The 21530-nt window shown below is 40.3% G+C and overlaps 1 protein-coding gene across 1 annotated transcript in view; it reads right to left on the bottom strand.

Annotated features, from left to right (window-relative positions):
- PDE11A (phosphodiesterase 11A) overlaps positions 1-21530 on the bottom strand; it is a 419722-nt gene extending 398192 nt beyond the window's left edge. Inside the window, exon 1 of the mRNA XM_027127261.1 lies at positions 20331-21530. Within this exon, the coding sequence (XP_026983062.1) occupies positions 20331-21230 (900 nt within the window). The 5' untranslated portion in view covers positions 21231-21530. The remainder of the gene's footprint in view (positions 1-20330) is intronic.

The following is a 21530-nucleotide window of genomic DNA, read 5'->3' as shown; positions in this document are numbered from 1 at the left end:
AACAAGACATGAGTATAATCCTTAATATCTCCCATAGTAGTAAAAGTGTGCAGTCTTGACAAAGTTAGACAACCTGGGCTTGGATCCTGGCTCTGCCATTTACTAGCTTTGTAAACCTTGGCAACTTACTAAACCTCCCAAAATCCAGTTTCTTCACATGTAAAATGTGGAAAGTAATGATACCTATCTCACAGAGCTTTGTGAGGATTAAATGAGATAACTAAATCTTAGCATAGTGCCTAGAATATAGCATATTAATTTTTCTTTGGTTTGCTTAGTCCAGTTGAAAATGAGTTCTTTGCCTGTGTGTTAATTGAAAAATTCTATTAGCAGTTGGTACTTTAAGGACTATAAAATGTAAGGATGAAGTTTTACTAGCAGAAGTCTTTTCTTGTGCCATTATCTTGTTTACTTGTTATCTTGTTTATCAGGTTTACTCCACATGAAGAGGCATTTTTGGAAGATTTTATTATAAACCTTACAGTATAATCCTGGAGCATTTGTCTAACAAATATATAGAAATATGTTGAAAAGGTGATTGACCTCTGAAAAGAATCATCAATGCTTTCTTTCTACTTAAATTTCTTGTTTGTTTTCATAATGTAAGAATTGGGGTCAGAACTTCAGAATGATAAAGTCATAGAGTTAGAAGGTTAGAGGATGTCTAGAGGAAGGCTCTTAATTGCCCCCATTGAAGTCAGGCAGACATGACTTAAACATTGTTTGTCTTTGGCAAAGCTGAACTAGTCTGGGCGTCGTTGGTTCCTTGGTAGCTTTTCTTTACTCTTCTCAGTCCTTGAACCTATCCTGGTCCCATTATTGTTCTTACCAAGTAGTCAATTCATTTCTGTTCATGTTAACTGCTAATTAACTTGTTCACAGCTGATGGGCTCTCAGAGATGTTTGGAGATTCTCACAGTTGGAAAAACCAGAAATACTGAGGGAAATTAAGCTATGATAGTAGAATTATAGGTTGTGAAGTTGTTAGTTTGGGGGAAAGATCATTGCCTGATATTTTTTACCCACCGTTCCTCTGTCTAGGGCATATCTTGTTCCTGTGGTCTCATTAATGTCCTTAGATTGGAATAATTATGCAGAAAAACTTTCTTTGATTTCTGATTTGGAGATGAAGAGACTCAGATCCTATTACATAATAGTTGGCTATCTCCTCTATTGCAGTTAATGGGAAGACCCAGAATGCAATCCTGAAACCAAATCATTTCTTTCCTAAAGATATCACCCAGTGACAATACCAAGGAATGGCTTATCTCCAGCCTTCCCAAAGATATGTAAAGATAATGTGTAGCTATACAAATAGAGCTTTATTACAAGTCCCCTAGACTATATTGCCAGCCAGGTGGCAGTCCTGAGCCCCTCCTGTAACATTCTGGAGCAGCCACTGGTAACACTATGAGTGGCTCAGACATGAGTCTTATTCAAAACTAAGCATGCCTTGTTACAAAACTGTTAATTTTACAACTCATACCCAGTATTGTTTTGTTAGGTTTCTGCTCTTCGATTCCGTAATTAAGATTAAATTTTAGAGCTTGAAGACTCTCAGAAATCATTTTCCCAGCTCTCTCATGTTACATATGAAGGTTCTGAGGTGCACAGAGAGCAGGGCATCTGCCCAAGTTCCCAAGGGTGATGAGTGCAGGGCAGCCCAGATCTGTGTCCCTCTCCTGCTCATAGGTCTTCTATGGTTCTTTGCCTTCAAAGTGAAGGTAACTAGGATAACAAGTCTCTCGAAAAATCTGGTCCCACTTTCCTATCCATTGCTTGGGCTCCTTGTTGCCTCATAAACATTCTCTGTGGGAAATGGCTAACAGTGGAATTAGACCCATTATGAGGCAGATTCAATCATCTAGGTGAAAGAAAATGGGGACTTGGAGTGGAGTTGTGGCAGTAGAGATGGAGAAAAATGGATGGACTTGAGATCTGTTTTAAAGACTGAATCAAAAGGACTTTCTGATAGATTGAGTATGGTGGGTGAATAAAGGAAGGAACCAAAGATGACAGCTAGGTTTCTGGCTTGGGTAACTGAGGATAAGGAAGATAAGATAGGGACAGGAGAATGTTGCAGGTCAAGGTGGTGAAGGACAGAGTGCTCTCAGTGTTTCAGATATGACAATCTATCTGAGAGATGGCATGGCATATGTGAGAGGAGGAACAACTCTTTCCTCCTTCTTTGGATTTCATGAGGAGAGATCTCCCTTAAGCTCGCCAGCCTTTGTACCGTCTCCTTGCTCCTCCCCAAGGAGGTAGGGTGAGTTACCTTATTAGGGTACTAGGGAGACTAATTGGGCATGCATCGCCAACCCCTTCTTCCTCTTAATCTTCTGCCCACAGGAAGCATGCCTCTGCTCTGTTCCTCAATGCTGTACGTTTCAAAGGGATGGGCCTCTCTTGTGGGGAGGACTGTAGGCATCCAGCTTTTTCTATATCTGGGAGTGTAGGGCTATTTAATTTTGGAGGTATTATAAGCTCATACTCCAGCATCTGCTTAGTAAATTGTAAATGTGATATTTTGATGTCCCATTTCCTCTTTTGTCTTATTTCTCATCTACGTCAGATCAGGGTAGGAAAGAGAGATGTTGTTTACTGGGTCTTCTCAAAGCCAAGAGTAGAAGAAACAGTGATAGAGGAATAGAGAATTCTAAGTCTAACACTTATGGCCATGTGGTCTCGGGAAAAGGCCTCAGTGCTTGTTTCCTAATCTAAAAAAGGGAGAAGATAGCATGCACTCCCCCCCTTCTCATCAGATTATTATGAAGATCACATGAGATAATCCTGAAAAAATACCAGGCTCAAATTAATATTCAAATATAGGAAACATTACTTTTAGTTCCAAATGCACTGACTAAGGAACTTAAAGATGGAATTTCTGCAAAGAGAACAGCAAACAATGGACAAATTAATATTTCTCTTGTAATAATAATTATTATAGGTATCTTATTATACATGTCTCCTTAGGCAAACAGTGGTTTATCAAAGGTGACAGGCATGGAGGAAAAGAAAGGAAAAAAAAGTAGTCTAATGCTCATTTAGTCAAATTTTCCTATTTCAAATATTGAAAAACTGCCCTATTCTTTAGCTTTGTACATTTATACAGAATTTGAGAATTGGAAACACATTCTAATGAATGGCTTCCTTCATCAAGGATGGGAAAAAAAATTATCTTTCATAAAGCTGGAATGACAATTTAAAAAAGAACACTTCCACACACAAGCCAGGTATCACGTTCTGCTAGAAAGGAGGAAGCAAGATACACATGTTAAGGTTCAATGTGGTTTTCAGTCAAGAGAAAACATCCACTCTAGGAAACAGAGTCACACAGCTTATAAAGTTTGGTGGACCTTCCCTGTGATGGATTGTCACAGAAGGGCAGCAGCAAGTCCTGTGGCTAAATTTTACAAATGATTAAGCAAGTTTCAGAGTGTTAGTACATTGGGGGAGAAGCAATATAATAACAGAGGTGATTAAATCCACTAGGTGCTTCCTAGTGGATTCAGGAGGATGGAAAATATTTCTTTTCTGCCTACAAAAGGAAAAGGAAAAAAAAGAAAACAAAATACCCTGAAGAGGACATTCACCAGCAGGAACTTTAGGTTAACAGAGGCAAAACCTCAAATAATCAATCAGCCTGAGAACTGCTGGCATGGTAACTTCTGTGTCACTGTTGCTAAGAATTCCTGGTGGATACTAGGCTAAGAGAAATACCAAAGAAATAATATTTATCATTGTTCTCACTTTAATAAAAGCCTGGATATTGTATACCAAGTGTTTAAATACCAATTTCCCTGTCACTTGTTCTACTTAGAATGTACAATACTTCAGGGGCAAGGTCTTTTTCACACTGCAAGGCATTCACCTACAGGAACTAAATTACAACCATGGGCCACATGGGTTAACAGTTTGAAATGTAATTAAAATTTGTGCGTTTTAAAAGAAAGACAAATATTCTATGTACCCAATTTTAAAATTTAAAAGAGAGATACTAATCACGGGCCACATGGACGTAAAAAAGAAACTCAATTGTTTTCTGAGGTAGGTCTACGAGATTTTAAACTTTGATTTGGAAATTATAACTAAAACTTATTTTCATGTTATATCTGCTTTATGTTCAAGTCAGTAATATCATAGAAGGCAAGAAGAAGACATGGAAAAGAGAAGAAAGAATAAGGAAAAAGAGAGATAGCCAATTCGAAGGATGGCTGGGGGAGAATAGGATAGGGAGGGGGAAAAGAGAGGGAAATTTGGGAGGCACAAAGGGAAGCAGTTACAAAAAAGGAAGACAGGTGCGGAATGTCAGAAAAGAGGAAATGGAAAGCATAAGACAAAGAAATGAGAGAGGAAAGGAAAAAAGAGGAAGACAGAGGAAAGAGGTTGGGGCAAGCCAGTGGTTCAGAAGATTCTGAACTATGTTAGGTAAATGCACTTGTTGACAGTATCATTCCACTGAACTTTGAAGTGGTAACAATTGTGATAACTGTCTGTGGGAATGTCATTTAACAGTTTAACACAATCGGTCACAGATGACTTTTGAAGAATTACATACTTCTCAAAGGACTGAATCTTTTCTAAGGTAATGATAGATGATGCAAATTAAAATATCTAGAGTCCAAAAAAGAATCTGACAATCTTGGAGGATGCTTCCTGGAAACAAGTACAGACTAGAGAAACATAAATATTAATACTTCTGGTTCTTGGGGGAGAAATGGAAATGGTGGTAGTGGTAGTGCATTGCTTTCATCAAAGGCTTGGTGCTGGGCTCTCTACATGCATGAATTTGGTTTAAATTACCACTCCAGAAATCAGAGAGCTCCCAGTCTGACCTTTTATACTCTCCCTAGCGAATCACCTGCCTTGCCTAAAAGACATCACTATTGCCATTTAAATAAACATATGACAAGTAGACAATATCCTCTTTGTTCCAACGCTGCCATTAACAACTACATAATCACTATTTTCTCAAAGCCCTGGGACTGCTGTCATAGTTGGTATCCTTTTTCTCTTTCACTTATCCTCCCAACTCTGCTAATTCCTCTTTTTTACTGATAATAGATGAAATCCTTGGTTCCTTGTGCCTTCATCTCTCTAACTTTCAGAGCCTGGACCACTAGAGCCCTGTACCTGACACTTGACCTGGGAACCCAACCCTTCCCTCTGCTTAGGACAATGAAAGGACCCTTGGCCTATAAGTAGCCTAGTTCAGCATTATTAGCTAAACCCCTGGTCTTAATCTGACCTGTAACCTGGTACTAGTACCTAGGCCACTTGCCCTTGTGACCAAATTCTCAATTACATTCCTTTTTCTCATTTATTTACGCAACAAGTATCTGTTGAGTACCCAACTACTACGAGCTAGGCATTGGGCCACACACGGGGTGCTACAAAGCTAAGAAAGTCATAGCATCTGCCCTCAAGGAGCTCACAGCTTAATGGAGAGAAAGACAGGTGAGCCAAAATTGAAATTACCAAAAATTGAATAAATAGCAAGCGTCATATGGGCAAAGTGCTACAGAAGTAGGTGGGAAAAAAACTTTCATGGGGAGTTTGCCATCCTCATCGTTTATTCTTAGTCAAAGTATAGGTGCCACCCCAAAATGGCTTTATGGATGAGCATCCAGTGTAGTCACAGTGCCCCATGTTGAGAAGCCCCCCTTCCTGTCCCGCCACTTGAAGTTTAAGTTGAATTTGTTTTGTAGGTTAAGTCAGATGGAACATGCTCCAGGGGCTCACACACCATCCAGCTACCTGATGGTTTCTCAGCCTCCCACTCCCTGCCCCAGCCCCATGACCTCTACTTCCTCTATCCAGGGCTGCAACAGGGTCTGGTTGAAGGGTCATGTGATGGGGGCGGGTGCCCACATTCTGATGTTGCTCTCCATTCCCAGTGAGGTCACGGGCATGGATACTGGGAAGGTCAAGAGCCCTGAAATGTCTCAGGGTGAAACAACGTGCTGGCTGTCCCCACCAGGCTGATAGCATCTCGGTACGCTCAGTAAGCAACTCTGCCGTGGCCTCTCACCCAACCATGATCCAGGGACAGAGAGCATGTTCTGGCACAGAGACTGCAATCTGGTGGCTGGCCTGGGGAGACTGACTTCCCTGATCTCTGCCAAGACCCCAATTTTGATTTTTCTCTGGGTCCCACAAATTACGTAGGTAGGTTTGGCCCCACTCCTTGACCTTTTAACCCTCAGACCTTCGAGCTTAGAGGCAACAACCTCCTTAGCAAACTTCCTGCCTGCAGAGTCCTATTCTTGAATCCATTCTCAACAACGTCAAATAAAACAGCAAGAATCTTCTCCCCCTTTTCCAAAGCCCAGCTGATTTTCCCTCTCAAATCTTGTTGTAGGCAATTAATCATGTACATGAATCCCAGCCTGTGAAAACCAGGAGGATCCACTAGAGGAGACGGCTCCCCACTTGAAGGTCCTGCACTTTGAGCTGCATGAATTAGTTAGATGGGATCTGAGGCTGGGAGCCACTTTGGGACAAGACTACACATTTTCCAGCCTTCCTGCAGTTAGGTATGGCTACCTGCCTGAGTTCTAGAGTCTAGAAAATCAATGAAATGGGAGCAGAAAATGATATGTGCCATTTCCAGACCTGACCCACAAAGTCCTCCTGCTTCATTTGTCCATTTCTTTCTCCCCTCATCTGCTGAAAAGATGTTGATGCTGAGGGCAACCTTGGAAGCCCCATCTTGAAGGAGTGAAGACCTAGGAAGGAAAGAATCCCTTCTTGGAGGAGAGCTACCCATCAATCAGGAAGACTTTGCTGAGCTTAGGAAGAGTGAGAAATAAGCTTCTGTTGTGTTACCACTGTGCGCCACCGAGCTTAGGAGGTGTATCTATTAAAGCAACTACAGTTACTCTATTAATTAATACATATGTGGAAATTTCAGAAAAATAAATAGAAAACACAAAAGAGAAGAGAAAAGTAAGCCCACCACTCTGAGATCACCTCTATTAATGTTTTGGCTTATCACCTTACAGCCTTTTCGCAGGTGCTATTGCAATTACTTTTCACTGAGTCTTCAAAAGGTAACAAACAGAATGTTAAACTTTTCATATATAATTTTATTTAACTCTGAGAACAACCTTTTAAGATAGGAATCAATATTCCCACTTTAGGATTGCAGAAACTAACAACTGGAGAAGTGAAATATGATATAACTTTTAGGTGGTAGAACTGGGAATTGAATCCAGTCTGTCTGATTGTAAACTCAACCCCTTATCTCATACTTTTGTTGTTACTGTTAAGAAAACTGGGGTGCTATTGTTTTCTAAATATGCTTTGCTCACCTAATAGTTTGTGAGCAATTTCCTCTGATTAAATAGTCCATTTTATATGTATCATAGTCTATTTATCCAGCCCTCTAGTTGGATGTTTGGGTTGATATGTTTACACTATTATAAATAAGACTGTGGTGAGTATTCATATAGACAAATCTTTGCACATACCCATAAAAATTTCCTTAGGGCGATCTGGAATTGCTACATCAAAACTTGTAAATATTCCTAAGGCAGTACATGATTATTGCCAAATTGTTCTACATCAGCAGTTTCTAAAAAGGGGAGGAACTGCCCGCAGAGGACAACTGACAGTGTCTGGAGACATTATTAATTGTCAGGACTGGCAGGCATCTAGTGAGTAGAGGCCAAGGATGCTGTTAAACATCCTTCTATGCACAGATCAGCCCCCCTTTCCCCCAACGAAGAATTATCCAGTCTAAAATGTCAATAGTGCCACTGTTGAGACACTCAAACTGACATAATGGTCCCATCAGTGTATGTTACTCTTGAGATGAAATAAAGGCTGTAATAAGGGCTCTTCTCTTCATTCAAATATAATTTAAAAAGAACCTACTATATGCCCTATATGCCAGATACTGTGGTAGGTGCACAGGTAGCAACCAAGGAGGAAGCTCATATCAACAGCCACGAGTAAAGAGAGGAGGTGACTTGGAAGTAAATTTTGGCTTCACTTGCTAGAGAGAAAGCACATATATTTCATTTTATATTTTCATATCTTTCATATCATTTTCCATTAAATTATTTCCATATAATTCTGCATTAAATTATACAACCTCGCAAGGTTGCTACAAGGATCAATTAATATTGTTATATTCCTATTGATACATACATGAATGCTTGATCCTGATTATTTTGAGGCAATCTCTAAAGAATAAACTTGGTTGTTTCCATTTAGAGAAGAGCTAACACCTATCCTTCTCAAACTCTTCCAAAATATAGCAGAGGGAGGAACACTGCCAAACTCATTCCACGAGACCACCATCACTCTGACACCGAAACCAGACAAAGATGTCACAAAAAAAGAAAACTACAGGCCAATATCACTGAGGAACATAGATGCAAAAATCCTCAACAAAATGCTAGCAAACAAAATCCAACACATTAAAAGATCATACACCATGATCAAGTGGGGCTTTTCCCAGGAATGCAAGGATTCTTCAATATATGCAAATCAATCAATGGGATACACCATATTAACAAACTGAAGGAGAAAAACCATAAGATCATCTCAGCAGATGCAGAAAAATCTTTTGACAAAATTCAACACCTATTTATGATAAAAACTCTCCAGAGTGTAGGCACAGAGGGAACCTACCTCAACACAATAAAGGCCCTATATGACAAACCCACAGCCAACATGGTTCTCAATGGTCAAAAACTGAAACCATTTCCTCTAAGACCAGGAACAAGACATGGTTGCCCACTCTCACTGCTATTATTCAACATAGTTTTGGAAGTTTTAGCTACAGCAATCAGAGAAGAAAAAGAAATAAAAGGAATCCAAATTGAAAAAAAAGAAGTAATAAAACTGTCATTGTTTGCAGATGACATGATACTATACATAGAGAATCCTAAAGATGCTACCAGAAAACTACTAGAGCTAATCAATGAATTTGGCAAAGTAGAAGGATATAAAATTAATGCACAGAAATCTCTTGCATTCCTATACACTAATTATGAAAAATCTGAAAGAGAAATTAAGGAAACACTCCCATTTACCACTGCAACAAAAAAAATAAAATACCTAGGAATAAACCTACCTAAGGAGACAAAAGACCTGTATGCAGAAAACTATAAGACACTAATGAAAGAAATTAAAGATGATCCAAACAGATGGAGAGATATACCATATTCTTGGATTGGAAAAATCAACATTGTGAAAATGACTCTAATACCCGAAGCAATCTACAGATTCAATGCAATACCTACCAAACTACCAATGGCATTTTTCACAGAAGTAGAACAAAAAATTTCACAATTTGTATGGAAACAAAAAAGACCCTGAATCACCAAAGCAATCTTGAGAAAGAAACATGGAGCTGGAGCAATCAGGCTCCCTGACTTCCGACTATACTACAAAGCTACAGTAATCAAGACAGTATGGTACTGGCACAAAAATAGAAATATAGATCAATGCAACAGGAAAGAAAGCCCAGAGATAAACCCAGGCACGTATGGTCACCTTATCTTTGATAAAGGAGACAAGAATATACAATGGAGAAAAGACAGCCTCTTCAATAAGTGGTGCTGAGAAAACTGGAGAGCTACATGTAAAAGAATGAAATTAGAACACTCCCTAACATCATATACAAGAATAAACTAAAAATGGATTAAAGACCTAAATGTAAGGTCAGACACTATAAAGCTCTTAGAGGAAAACACAGGCAGAACGCTCGATGACTTAAATCACAGCAACATCCTTTTTGACCCACCTCCTAGAGAAATGGAAATAAAAACAAAAATAAACAAATGGGACCTAATGAAACTTAAAAGCTTTTGCACAGCAAAGGAAACCATAAACAAGACGAAAAGACAACCCTCAGAATGGGAGAAAATATTTGCAAATGAAGCAACTGACAAAGGATTAATCTCCAAAATTTACAAGCAGCTCATGCAGCTCAAGATCAAAAAAAAACAAACAACCCAATCTAAAAATGGGCCAAAGACCTAAGCAGACATTTCTCCAAAGATGATATACAGATTGCACACAAACACATGAAAGGGTGCTCAACATCCCTAATCATTAGAGAAATTCAAATCTAAACTACAATGAGGTATCACCTCACAGCAGTCTGAATGGCCATCATCAAAAAATCTACAAAATATAAATGCTCGATAGGGTGTGGAGAAAAGGAGCCCTCTTGCACTGTTGGTGGGAATGTAAATTGATACAGCCACTTTGGAGAAGAGTATTAGTTCTAAAAATAGAACTATGATATGACCCAGCAATCCCACTACTGGGCATATACCCTGAGAAAAGCATAATTCAAAAAGAGTCATGTATCACAGTGTTCACTGCAGCACTATTATAGTAGCCAGGACATGGAAGCAACCTAAGTGTCCATTGACAGATGAATGGATAAAGAAGATGTGGCACATATATACAATGGAATATTACTCAGCCATAAAAAGAAATGAAATTGAGTTATTTGTAGTGAGGTAGATGGACATAGAGTCTGTCATACAGAATGAAGTAAGTCGGAAAGAGAAAAACAAATACCGTATGCTAACACATATAAATGGAATCTAAAAAAAAAAAAAAAAGGTTCTGATAAACCTAGGGGCAGGACAGGAATAAAGATGCAGACATAGAGAATGGACCTGAGGACACGGGGAGGGGGACAGGTAAGCTGGGACGAAATGAGAGAGCGGTCTTACATTTCTTACTTTACCCTTTTAAATATGCTTTCCAATTATCTCATTAGAATCAAATGATTAGATCCTTACAAAATATCATATGGGCTAGATGTGTCTGAACATATCCTTATGTTATAGCTGAAATAACTAAGGCAGAATTGAGAATAGAGTCCAAGATTCCTGTTTCCAAGTCTAGAACATGTTCTCTTACACTCTGATGTCCTTTACAGTTTAACAAAGTGATTAGTGATCTAAGATTTTAATTCTCAAACAAATGGGCTTAATCAGGCATTGCAGGGAAGAGGTTCCATAAACTAGACCAATGTCATTTCTTCCCTGTAGGTGTCTTTGGCCCTCCTATAGGGTTTCTTCTGAGCAATAGGATGCCAGGAATAAACAAAACTATTTGGAGAGAATAAGACAGTCAAATACCACTACAGCATTTCTGAACTTGTTTTCGATAGATTTCAATCACTATGCTCTATAGACTGATGAAATTTAGTGTTCAGTGAAAGATATTACTACCTGACTTGGGCTTCCTATACTTACATCCCTGGTGAGTAAACTAATATCCCTGGTGACTCTGGATAGTCCCCATTTGTCTCTCCAGATGCACTTGCCACCTTTCACTGCCCTGTTCTGTGCCAGAAGGCTGACTCCTATGACCTACTGCACCAGGGCTCCCTTTGCCCTCTTGGCCTCAAGCAAGGCTGGGTTCAACCAATGAGTGGCGCTGGCAGGAGATAGAGGGTGTGAGGAGGGTAATGTTTCCCCGGCTCTCTCTCGTCCAGGTCATGGTTTGCCAGTGTCTGAGTTCCTCTCTCCCAGGGCCACAGCTCTGGCTCTCCCACTGCTGTAACTCTCTCTCAGAACCTCTGAGAGAGAGGCTCTGGTAGTTGCACTCTCCTCTTCAGATCTAGGAGTGGCAGTTAATTTCTACATAGCAAGACTAGCTACACTGTTTACCCTTAAATACCTTATTATTTCTTCTGGGAGGTGGGCTGAGGAGGAGGTGTAGCCAACAGCCAAATTTGATTACTATACGGATCAGAAAGGATAGAGATGCTCTCACTTGGACATGCTCAATGCATATCTAATAATTACATCTTGGAAAGAGTAGGATGTAAAGGCAACCATCTCAGAAGTTAAAATTTTTATGAGACTTTTTGGGCGTATATGAAACATAAGATATGTAATCAATAAACCTGAAAATTCAATGTTCCTGAAAGGTTGGTCAATATAATAATAGGACTTCATAAGCCCATTATAAATAAGTATACGGTTGGTCAATATAATCTCCCATATCTGAAAATATTTTCAAAGAAAAAATCCTAACATCTTCAAGGCCTAATGCTGGAAGGGGTTTTACCTTCAGTAAGTTATACTGTATGAATGAAGTAGTCATGAGAAAACTAGAAATTTCAGTTAGCTGGAACAGTCATGCTTCATCCAATACTTTTGCCTAGAAGAAGCTGGCAGTGGGCTGTTGCTAGTTACCATTTGGTCAGCAACAGCCTACTTTCTCTATAATATGGTCTCCACATGAAATGGAGTAAAAGAAAAAAACAAACAGGAAAACAATGGAAGGGATGAGGAGATGAGGGTCCAGCAATTAACATAAAGATCAATTAATGCAGGGCTTCCCTGGTGGCGCAGTGGTTGAGAATCCACCTGCCAATGCAGGGTACGCGGGTTTGAGCCCTGGTCCGGGAAGATCCCACATGCCGTGGAGCAACTAAGCCCGTGCGCTACAACTACTGAAGCCTGCGCGTCTAGAGCCCGTGCTCCGCAACAAGAGAAGCCACCGCAATGAGAAGCCTGCGCACCGCAACAAAGAGTAGTCCCCGCTCACCACAACAAGAGAAAGCCAGCGTGCAGCAACAAAGACCCAACGCAGCCAAAAATAAATAAATAAAATCAATAAATTTTTAAAAGAAAGATCAATTAATGCAGAAAAGCAGTTCAGATAATTCACCAGTTATCCAGGCTTTCTAAGTTCTATTTTTAAAAATTTATAAAATAACGTCCAAATAATTAAAAGATGTGTTCATGAAATGAATTTCCTGGTTTAACTGTCTATATTAGCTGAATAATATTAGCTATATTGGCTGAATAGGCTGAAATTTCTGCTTAGAGGTGGTTGAACTGACCACATAAGGAGGTATCAGTGGTAATTTTACTCAATTGAATAGAAAACCTTGCATTAAGCCCTATGGTGCAGTGAAAAATGAGAAGTCATGACCTTGAGTTTATAGTCAAGTAGTCATTTATATACCCAAATACTTATAATATTAAGAAAATAGAAAGGAGTATATTTAAAGCATTACAGAAGTTCAAAAGAGGGAGAGATTATATCCAGTTTACGTGGGATGTGGCGAGGATCACCAAGAGTTTCATGAAGATGGGCTTTAAGGGATGAGAGGATTTGTACACCCAATAGTTAATGGTCAGCAGAGGTCACAACAAGAGTGGCCGGGCATGAAGGTTCTGCAATCCGAAGACCTCAGCTTGAATCCCAGCTCCCTCACTTACCAGCTGAGTGACTTTGAGCAAATTACTTAACCTCCCAAGCCTTAGTTTCTCCTTCTGTAAAATGGGGGTGGGAATAAGCTACCTATGGGGACTGTTGAGAGGATTAAAAGAGGCAATGCTTGCTGAAGAGCTAATTCCAGGCTCGTAGTTAGTGCTCCATAAATAGAGTTATTGTTAATCAACAGTGGAGCTTCCATTTCCCTTCTATCATGTTTACATTTTTTAAAACTTGATACCCTAAAGAGGTATCTCAAAGGTTCCTCATTTTTTTCACTCAGGTGAAAAAGATCTTTTGAACTAAATTTGCAACAGCCTAAAGCTATGTTTTAGGAAAGAAAACAGAATTTATCATTAATATGTGAAACCACTGTTCAGCCGCTGAAACAACCAATTAATAAGAAACTCTTGGAATTATAGAAAATACACATTTTTTATGCCAGGAAAACATCTTTACTATTTTAATCCTAAAAATAAATAAATAAACAAATAAATTTAGCCTGAATGCCTGTGAATGATCGGAAACCCAAGTTTCTCCTAAAATATTAGAAATCCAACCCACTCTTTTATGACTAAACTGTTTCTGTGATTCAAATTCCACTTCCCAAAACAATGTGGTTAAATGCAAACTACCCTTAAAATAAGTGACTAAAGTAGCAAGTAGTGGACCTCAAGGATCTTGTTGACTTTCCATAAAACAACTCAAAACTATTTCAGAGGAAAGCTTCATATGACTCTTCAACACTATACGAAACATGAAACACTAACTTCCAAATTAAGCCTGCCTTGTAAATAAATGGGTGACCCAAACCTCAGGAACCAAAATAAATTGGTCAGATTAGTAAACATTTAGATTATGGGCTGGGAAAAAATTGAGTTAACCTTAAATTACCTCCCCATGATTCTGTAGGAACTGTACTTTTCTATAATCTATCCTCATGTTCAAAGCAGCAAATGCAATTTGTCACTGTGTTTCTTATGATCATGTGTCTGTCAGGAAGAGGGGCTGAAACAGCAAATGTTTCCTGCTTCAAACACAAAATCGATTCAGGTTCTGGACTAGTGAACATGGTTGTGGGCTTGAGGGAATTTTTAAAACACTATGTGCAAAGTTGAAATGAGATTTCATGAAACTCCTTTGTAATTCTAGTGTTGGAGTGGAAGCAACATCTACCTTTTAAGCAAATCTCAGCAATTCAATCACAGGACTATAGACCCATGTCGGTCATCGCTGGCTTATCAGGGAATAAGCATATTCACCACTGAATCTTATACATACATGAAATTAATCCCTTCTGAGACCAAACACTTTTAAATATATTTATTTCAATGGAAATCATTCTAAAATAAAATTAAAAATGAAGTTCAGTGAAAATAAGTTATTAAATATCATTACATTAATATTTTATATATAATAGCAGTATAGTACAATGCATTCTTTTTTATATATAAATTTATTTATTTTGGCTGCATTGGGTCTTCGTTGCAGTGTGTGGGCACGGGCTCCAGGCACATGGGCTCAGTAGTTGTGGCTCACGGCCTCCAGAGCACAGGCCCAGCAGTTGTGGCTCACGGGTCTTGTTGCTCTGTGGCATGTGGGATCCTCCCGGACCAGGGATCAAACCCATGTCCCCTGCATTGGCAGGTGGATTCTTAACCACTGCACCACCAGGGAAGTCCCAGTGCAATGCATTCTTAAATATAACTCCCAGTATAATTTTTTGTTTGGTTTTTCATCTCTTCTCTTCAAAGAGAAGCAATCAGCTCTCCTTTCTTATATCATGAGAGCAAGATCTGAATGAACAAAGATGGAGAAAGAGGAGTCCTGGCAGAAAGGATGAAAAACACAGAAATAGAAAAGCACTATCCAGCCATTGAAAATGGCACGGAATTTAATTAGAATGGAGCTGAGGCCATGCGAAAGCAGTAGATACTACGCTGGAATAAAATTGAACTTTTCCACCTAAGACTCACTATGACTCAGAATCAGGGCCGGCTTCTTGGGCATGTGACCAGGGCAGTCGCACAGGCGCTCCCTGCTTGAGGTTTAATGCTGTGCTGTGTGAAATTCTCAATAATTTTATCTTTGAACTTGTGCTTTGTAAATGAAGTCCAACAGAACAATAGTGTATGAGTCCAGAGCTTGGAGCCTTGGCTCACACTCAGTCTCCCCTCCCACTGCCTGCCCAGGACTGGTTCTTGGCCATGGATTCCTGCTCCCTGGTACCCTGGGCCCCACCCAGCCTACCCCCTTGTCAGCCCTTTCCTAAGACCAGGAGCCACAAGCAGGTCAAAACTGTTGAGAGTGAGGCCCAACTGATCTGCCATTGCCCTCTGCTCCTGGCTGGGGCCTGGGTGGGAGTGGGGGGAGGGTCAGGCGCATGCCCCATGCCGTCATGAAGAGGAGCAAGGCTGTGGTCATCCCCACCCAGAGCTCGCAGCACTATGGCACATTCAGCAGGCAACTCAGCAAGGGCCTCTCACTCACACCCAATCCAGGTACTGAGAATTTCTCAGCATGGAGGTTAAAATCACTTGGGGGTCACACATCTGCTGTGGGTTGGAGGAGCAGAACCTTGGGAAGGGAAAATTGACTTCTCCACCTCCAGCCAGGCTCCTGCTTAATCATTTTTCACTGAGCTCCACAAATTATGTAGCTGGCTCTACTTAGAATCTCTACTCATCCAAAATAGGAAGAACTATTTTTAACGATGTCTTTACCCTTCTCCATATTTCTCAGGTGTAGAATCTCTGAGTCATCACTGACTTCCCTCCCTCCTTGCCCAAATTCACACCTGCAGGACAACCCCATCTGTCCTCTGCTATCCATTCCTACTGTTCGTGGTTTAGTTCAGTAGTTCATCTGGCTCCACCAGTCCATCATAATAGAGTCCTAATTATTTTCACAGCTTTGAGTCTCCCCTTGTTCAATCCATTTAGCCACTGCCACCAGGTTACCCAAAACCCCACTCTGACCATGCTAAAAGGTTCTCAAGGGCTCCCTGTGGCTTACTGTTAGTGAAGCTCGAATTCTTTAGTCAGGTACTCAAGGTTCTTTCTTCTTTTGCCCCCATCCTATTTTTGCATACCCATTCTATAGCATATGCAATACTTTGGCCAAATTAAACCACTCACTATCCCCTATACATATTTTGGGTTGCTCATTATTGTGTTTCTGCTAAAGCCATTTTGCTGTACCTGGATGCCTTCCCCTACTCCACAGCTATCTCCAACAGTGAAACCTAACTCTCTTCCCAGCTTGACTGACACCTCCTCCATGAAGTCTTCTATAATGATCCAAGTCACAATGTGACTCCATTTTCCTCTGTGACTAATGCCACTTAGTTTGTGTCATTTATTTATCAATTTATCAATAGTACAGCTTGACATTAGTTGTTTGTGAACAGTACAAAACCTTGTACTTGGAAGAACTTGGAAGTACCTAGAAGGCAAGAAGCATGTCCTCTTAGTTTTGTACACCCATAGGGCCCCTACCCGGGGCTTAGGTATAATGGGCACTCAATGTATAGTGTATGTTTGTTGGAAATGATGAATAAATGAATCTGTTGTGCAAATAGATCAGGCTTTCTGAAAGCCTGGCACACCTACATAACCCTTCTGCGTCATCCCCTTTCCTCCTCTCAGCTCACCTAACAAAACATCCTGGCTGCTTTTCAAACCAAAAGCCCATCAAACACCTGTATCATCATTATCAACGCTAACAAAAATATCATCTCACACTTTTTATTAATGTTTAAAGTTCTGTATTCTGAATGCTTAGAATAACCTCAAAGAGAACACCTGTTACTTGAGTGCTCTTATTTTCAACCTCTTGAGGGCTATTTTTTCATTACTATATTAAAGTGGGTTGTTTAATAACTTATAACAGGGAAAAAAGGTAGATTGCAGTCACTATGATACTGGATACGTAGAATAAATTTTTTTTCACTTGCAATTCTTTATTTGTCTCCTAATTTCAAGTCTGATTTTTAGGACTAATTGAGGAAAGTGATGAAAAATAATGAAATAAACTGTGAAGGTTTTTTTGCTGTCAAAACTTTTATTCAACTTTAGTAGTTCATTAGTCTACTCTTGACTTCGGGATGCCATGTTTATTATAATTTTGTAAGTGTTTTCAATGCCTTTCTCTCACCCATATTCTGAACCTCTAAGAGGATCATCAATCTTATTTATCAAATAATTAAATTTTTAAACTCCATGTGATAAGTTCTTCAAAGTTCATCTCCTGAAGAAAAAAAAGCACACTAGTTGATCCTGAGCAAGAAACACCTTAAAAATATAGTAGTTAATAAAGAATCAGGGAGGATGGTTACATTTTTACATGGAAACTTCAAGATGTTTATGTATACTCTCAGAATTACAACAATATTGTGATAAAAGAACATGCATTTGGAAGGCCGTCAATTTTCATTAAGAGAAATCTATAACAGCAGGAAATGGAGAGGAGAAGGGAAAACACTAGAACTTGGGAAGGATGCAACATTAATACAACTCTATAAAAAGTTTTATATTGCATGAGTTCTAAAAGGAACAAAATGTAGAACTTTTGATAGGATAGTATATGGTCAAGTATTATCAATCACATTTAGAGGAATCTTAAGCAGAAGGTGGAAGAGTAGCTATTTCTATATTCCTTGAATGTAAAGTTGGTTCTAAAATATTTAACTTAAGGGTGGAGTATTGCTTAGGGAAAGATAAGGCTGGTCAGGATGTGCTGAGTTCATATCTCAGCCCCAGATAAGGAGAAAAAAATGGAAAATTAGACAAAGAGAAAGAAAAAGAATACTAGCAAACTAGATATCACCATGGTCATCATAAACTGTTACCATTTCTTGAATAATTAAAGTGTGCCAGGTACTGTTTTGGGGGCTTTAATGCAATATATCTCATTTTATTTTCAAAACAATAATCTTGACCACAGAGGTGTTATTATTCCAATTTTGCATATGAGTAAATTGAGACTCAGAGATCAAGAAATTTTCCCAGGGTCACAGTAATGGTGACTGGTGTACCATAATAAAGAAAAAAAAGTAATTTTATTGAAGAAAAGTAGTGAAGTAAAAATGAAGAAAAACACACCAGGTTAAAAATACAGACATATATGGTAGAAGATAATGGAGACAGGAAAGAGAAACTTTCTAAGCAGATCAAAATGAAGACAAAGACTGAACCAAGATCTTCAACTCTATAACACACTTCCCCTCCCTGCCTTTTGCCAGTCCTCCCAACAACCTAGTCTTTACAGCCATCATTACTACCCTGGGGGGATAAAAGAAGAACTCTCCATTCCCAAAGTCAGCTCCCAAATATTAAAAGGCAACTTTCCTTTACCCTCTGTCTTCAGAGTAGAGTAGGGCCCTGAAGAAACATCAGCAGCTGAAAACCTGATTTTCTATGCCTGTGGTAACACCTCTAGCCGCAATTCTAGGAAGCAGGAAGACAGGTTAACTGCTGAGGAAGCTGAGAATTATGCTCTTGAAGAAAAGACAGTATATGAACAGTATTAAATAAAAGTTAGGAGCTGACAGAGGGGAATAAGAAACAAAAGCTATAGAAATGGAGAAAATCAGTTGGGGAAGAATAAGAAAAGTAAGGGCAATAAAGAGAAAAGAGTGCAATTCTGGGCTATAACAAGCCATTCTACTAGGAAGGGATTTTTTTTTAGCCCAAGTACACAATAAGGATGTGGAAATAATGAGAAAGAGAAGAATTTGTGATTGCTCAACTTTTTAAAGAATCTTCAACATATCAATTATTAAATGCTTTTATTTCTTCCCATGGCTTTCTAGGGTTATACAGAAATAGACACTTATTAAAGATCACTCACTGCTTGCTTGTCCTAAACCCATCAAAGTCTTTAGGAAGGATATAGTGAATAATGCATCTAATAAATAAAAAAGTAAATAAAATGGTATTTTGATAGGCATTCCTTAATATTAAAGCGTTATATTGATAGACATCTCACAAAAACATGGAACTTGGTTTCAGTACAAGCTCGTCAATTTTCTACATAATATTGCCAACTTTCAGATGAAATAGAGAAAATTTTACCTTTAGTGTCCTTCCCACCACTTTTGCTATTCTGAGCAACAGCAACAAACTCTAGAGAAACATGCAGCTTTATTAGACAACTGGAAGAAGAGCTCATCAAATGACTACAAAACTTGCATGACCAAGGATAAGAACTTTCCACTATTATGAACACGAAAGAAGTCCCATAGAAAGTGGCATCCAGTTTCATTATGCTCAGTGAATAGATACTGAAGAAATTAGAACAGACTGGCTTTCAGATTAGGGATCTAATAGCAAGTTCAAATCACTGTGAAAATTAAAGGCAGACGACAGCATGTTGGGTTTCCTTTTCCCCCTGAAACTAGCATGTTCACCCTGCTCATTGCCTTTGGAATTGCTAGAAAATTATCCATTTTTTGTTTGTTTCACAAACTAAAAACCTACTTGCTCAGTCCTGTCAAAAGATGACTGCAGATAATGCTGGATTCAAGCCTAAATAACCCCTCAATTTGTCCAGCCTCTCTCAGCTCAACAACAGAAACAGTTAAAATAGATGCTAAAAAGGCATAAATGGGTCAGAGGCCCATTCTTCCCCTGACTTTCCTCCTCTTTTCCTCGTCTTCCTTACCTTGGAACTCATGATCTCTCCCCAATCTTGAATGAGAATGAAATGCATTACGGTCCCAAAATGACATCAGAGACACCAACATGCCCATTTTCTTCAGACTAACACTGGAATTCTGGAGTAGACATCTTTTTCTAGCACCTAACAAATGCATTCTAAAACCATTCTGTGATATTCTTAAAGACAAGGTATCTTGACAGAGAAACACGAGGTATTATTGGGTACAAAACGTAGCCCCTGTGATATATGAATATTCCACAAGCCACTGTGTGTTAGGAAAAGACCATTAGATCAAAGATAGTATAGTAACATTCTAACTAGTCTAAACTCAGAAGGAATTTAAATAGCAAAATTCATATTGTAAAGAGTCTACATTAATGTGTTCCTGGATGCCAAAGGGTAACAGAAGGTTTGGTTCCCAGACCAATGGGGCTCTGGAAGGGGACAATGCAAAGTCCTACCTGGTAGGCATCAGGAATGTTGACCGTCTCTCCATGCTCCCCGACATAGCCAATGATGCCTTTGCCCCAGGGGACCTGCACCTCATTTGAGTTTTCTGTGCAGCTGCAGGGCAGCAGTGGGGTTCCTGCGTGCACGTCAAAGAATTTGGAGACCAAGCTCTTCTTGCCAGCAGCTGCCCCTTCCACCAGGAAGAGAGAGCAGCGGTCAGCGTCCACCATGAGACAGACAAAGATGAGGATCTTGTAGCTCAGACTGGTAAGGTCAAGGTCATTGGATATATCCTTGACCAGTTCCAGGAAGAACTGACGCTCATTATGCTTTTTGAGGTGGCACTTGTAGTCCATGGCGGTAGGGGGGTACTGAGGCACATTCACCTGCGATTCCAGCAGTGCACTGAGAATGTGAGCAGTGGTGGGGGGCAGGGAGCTGGCCTTCCGGAGAAGTGCCCTCCGCCGCACACTGCTCAGGGGCTCCTGGGCCCGGGAGGTCACTTGTTCATCGTAGGTCCTATTCACGTGGATGGCCTTGGAGCGGGCAAAACTCTTCCTTAGCTCTTTCTGAGAAGCTCTCCGCTGCAGGCTCCCATCGCTGCGGCTGCCACTGGCCCAGCTGGGATTCAGGGGAACCCCCCCTGAGTCCCCACCACCCGGAGTGTGCTGGCTGCTAGCAGAGACATTTGGTCCGGTGCCATCACCAACGCTGCTGCTACTACCTCTGCCACCGCCGTGAGCCACGCCGCTTGTGCCAGCCACTAAAGCCCCCTGACTTTGACTGTGTCTCTGCAGCCACTTCTCCACCATCTCCTGCTTTCCCTTCCGCATCAAGTAATCTTCAAACAACTCTGGGTGCCTGTCCAGGAAAGTTTCCACCTCCCCAAAGTCCAGGCGGGAGGCTGTCATGGTCCCAGACACAGCTTTCTCTGCCTCTCTACACTTGGACCAAATGTTTCCCTGCCCCAGCCGTCTAGCCGGCCCTGCACATGACACCCCACCGGTATTCCCAGCTCCGGGCCGAGATTCTGCGGAGCAGTGGAATCCTAAGGGGCTGGGAAGCGCCCCTCCGTTCGGGCTCAGCGGCTGGCACGAACCCCACCCCCAGTCCTTCTACTTCTGCGCCGCACAGGTGCCCCCACAGAGCTGCTGCCGCTCGTTCTGAAAACCCCAAGCTACCGCTGCTCTTGCTCTGGCTGCTGCCGCCGC

This window comes from Aethalodelphis obliquidens, unplaced genomic scaffold, assembly GCF_003676395.1.
Source record: "Aethalodelphis obliquidens isolate GAN/ISIS:26980383/991018 unplaced genomic scaffold, ASM367639v1 scaffold2, whole genome shotgun sequence".
NCBI lineage: Eukaryota > Metazoa > Chordata > Mammalia > Artiodactyla > Delphinidae > Aethalodelphis > Aethalodelphis obliquidens.
Note: the sequence above shows the minus strand (reverse complement) of the source record. Positions and strands in the feature narration are given on the sequence as shown.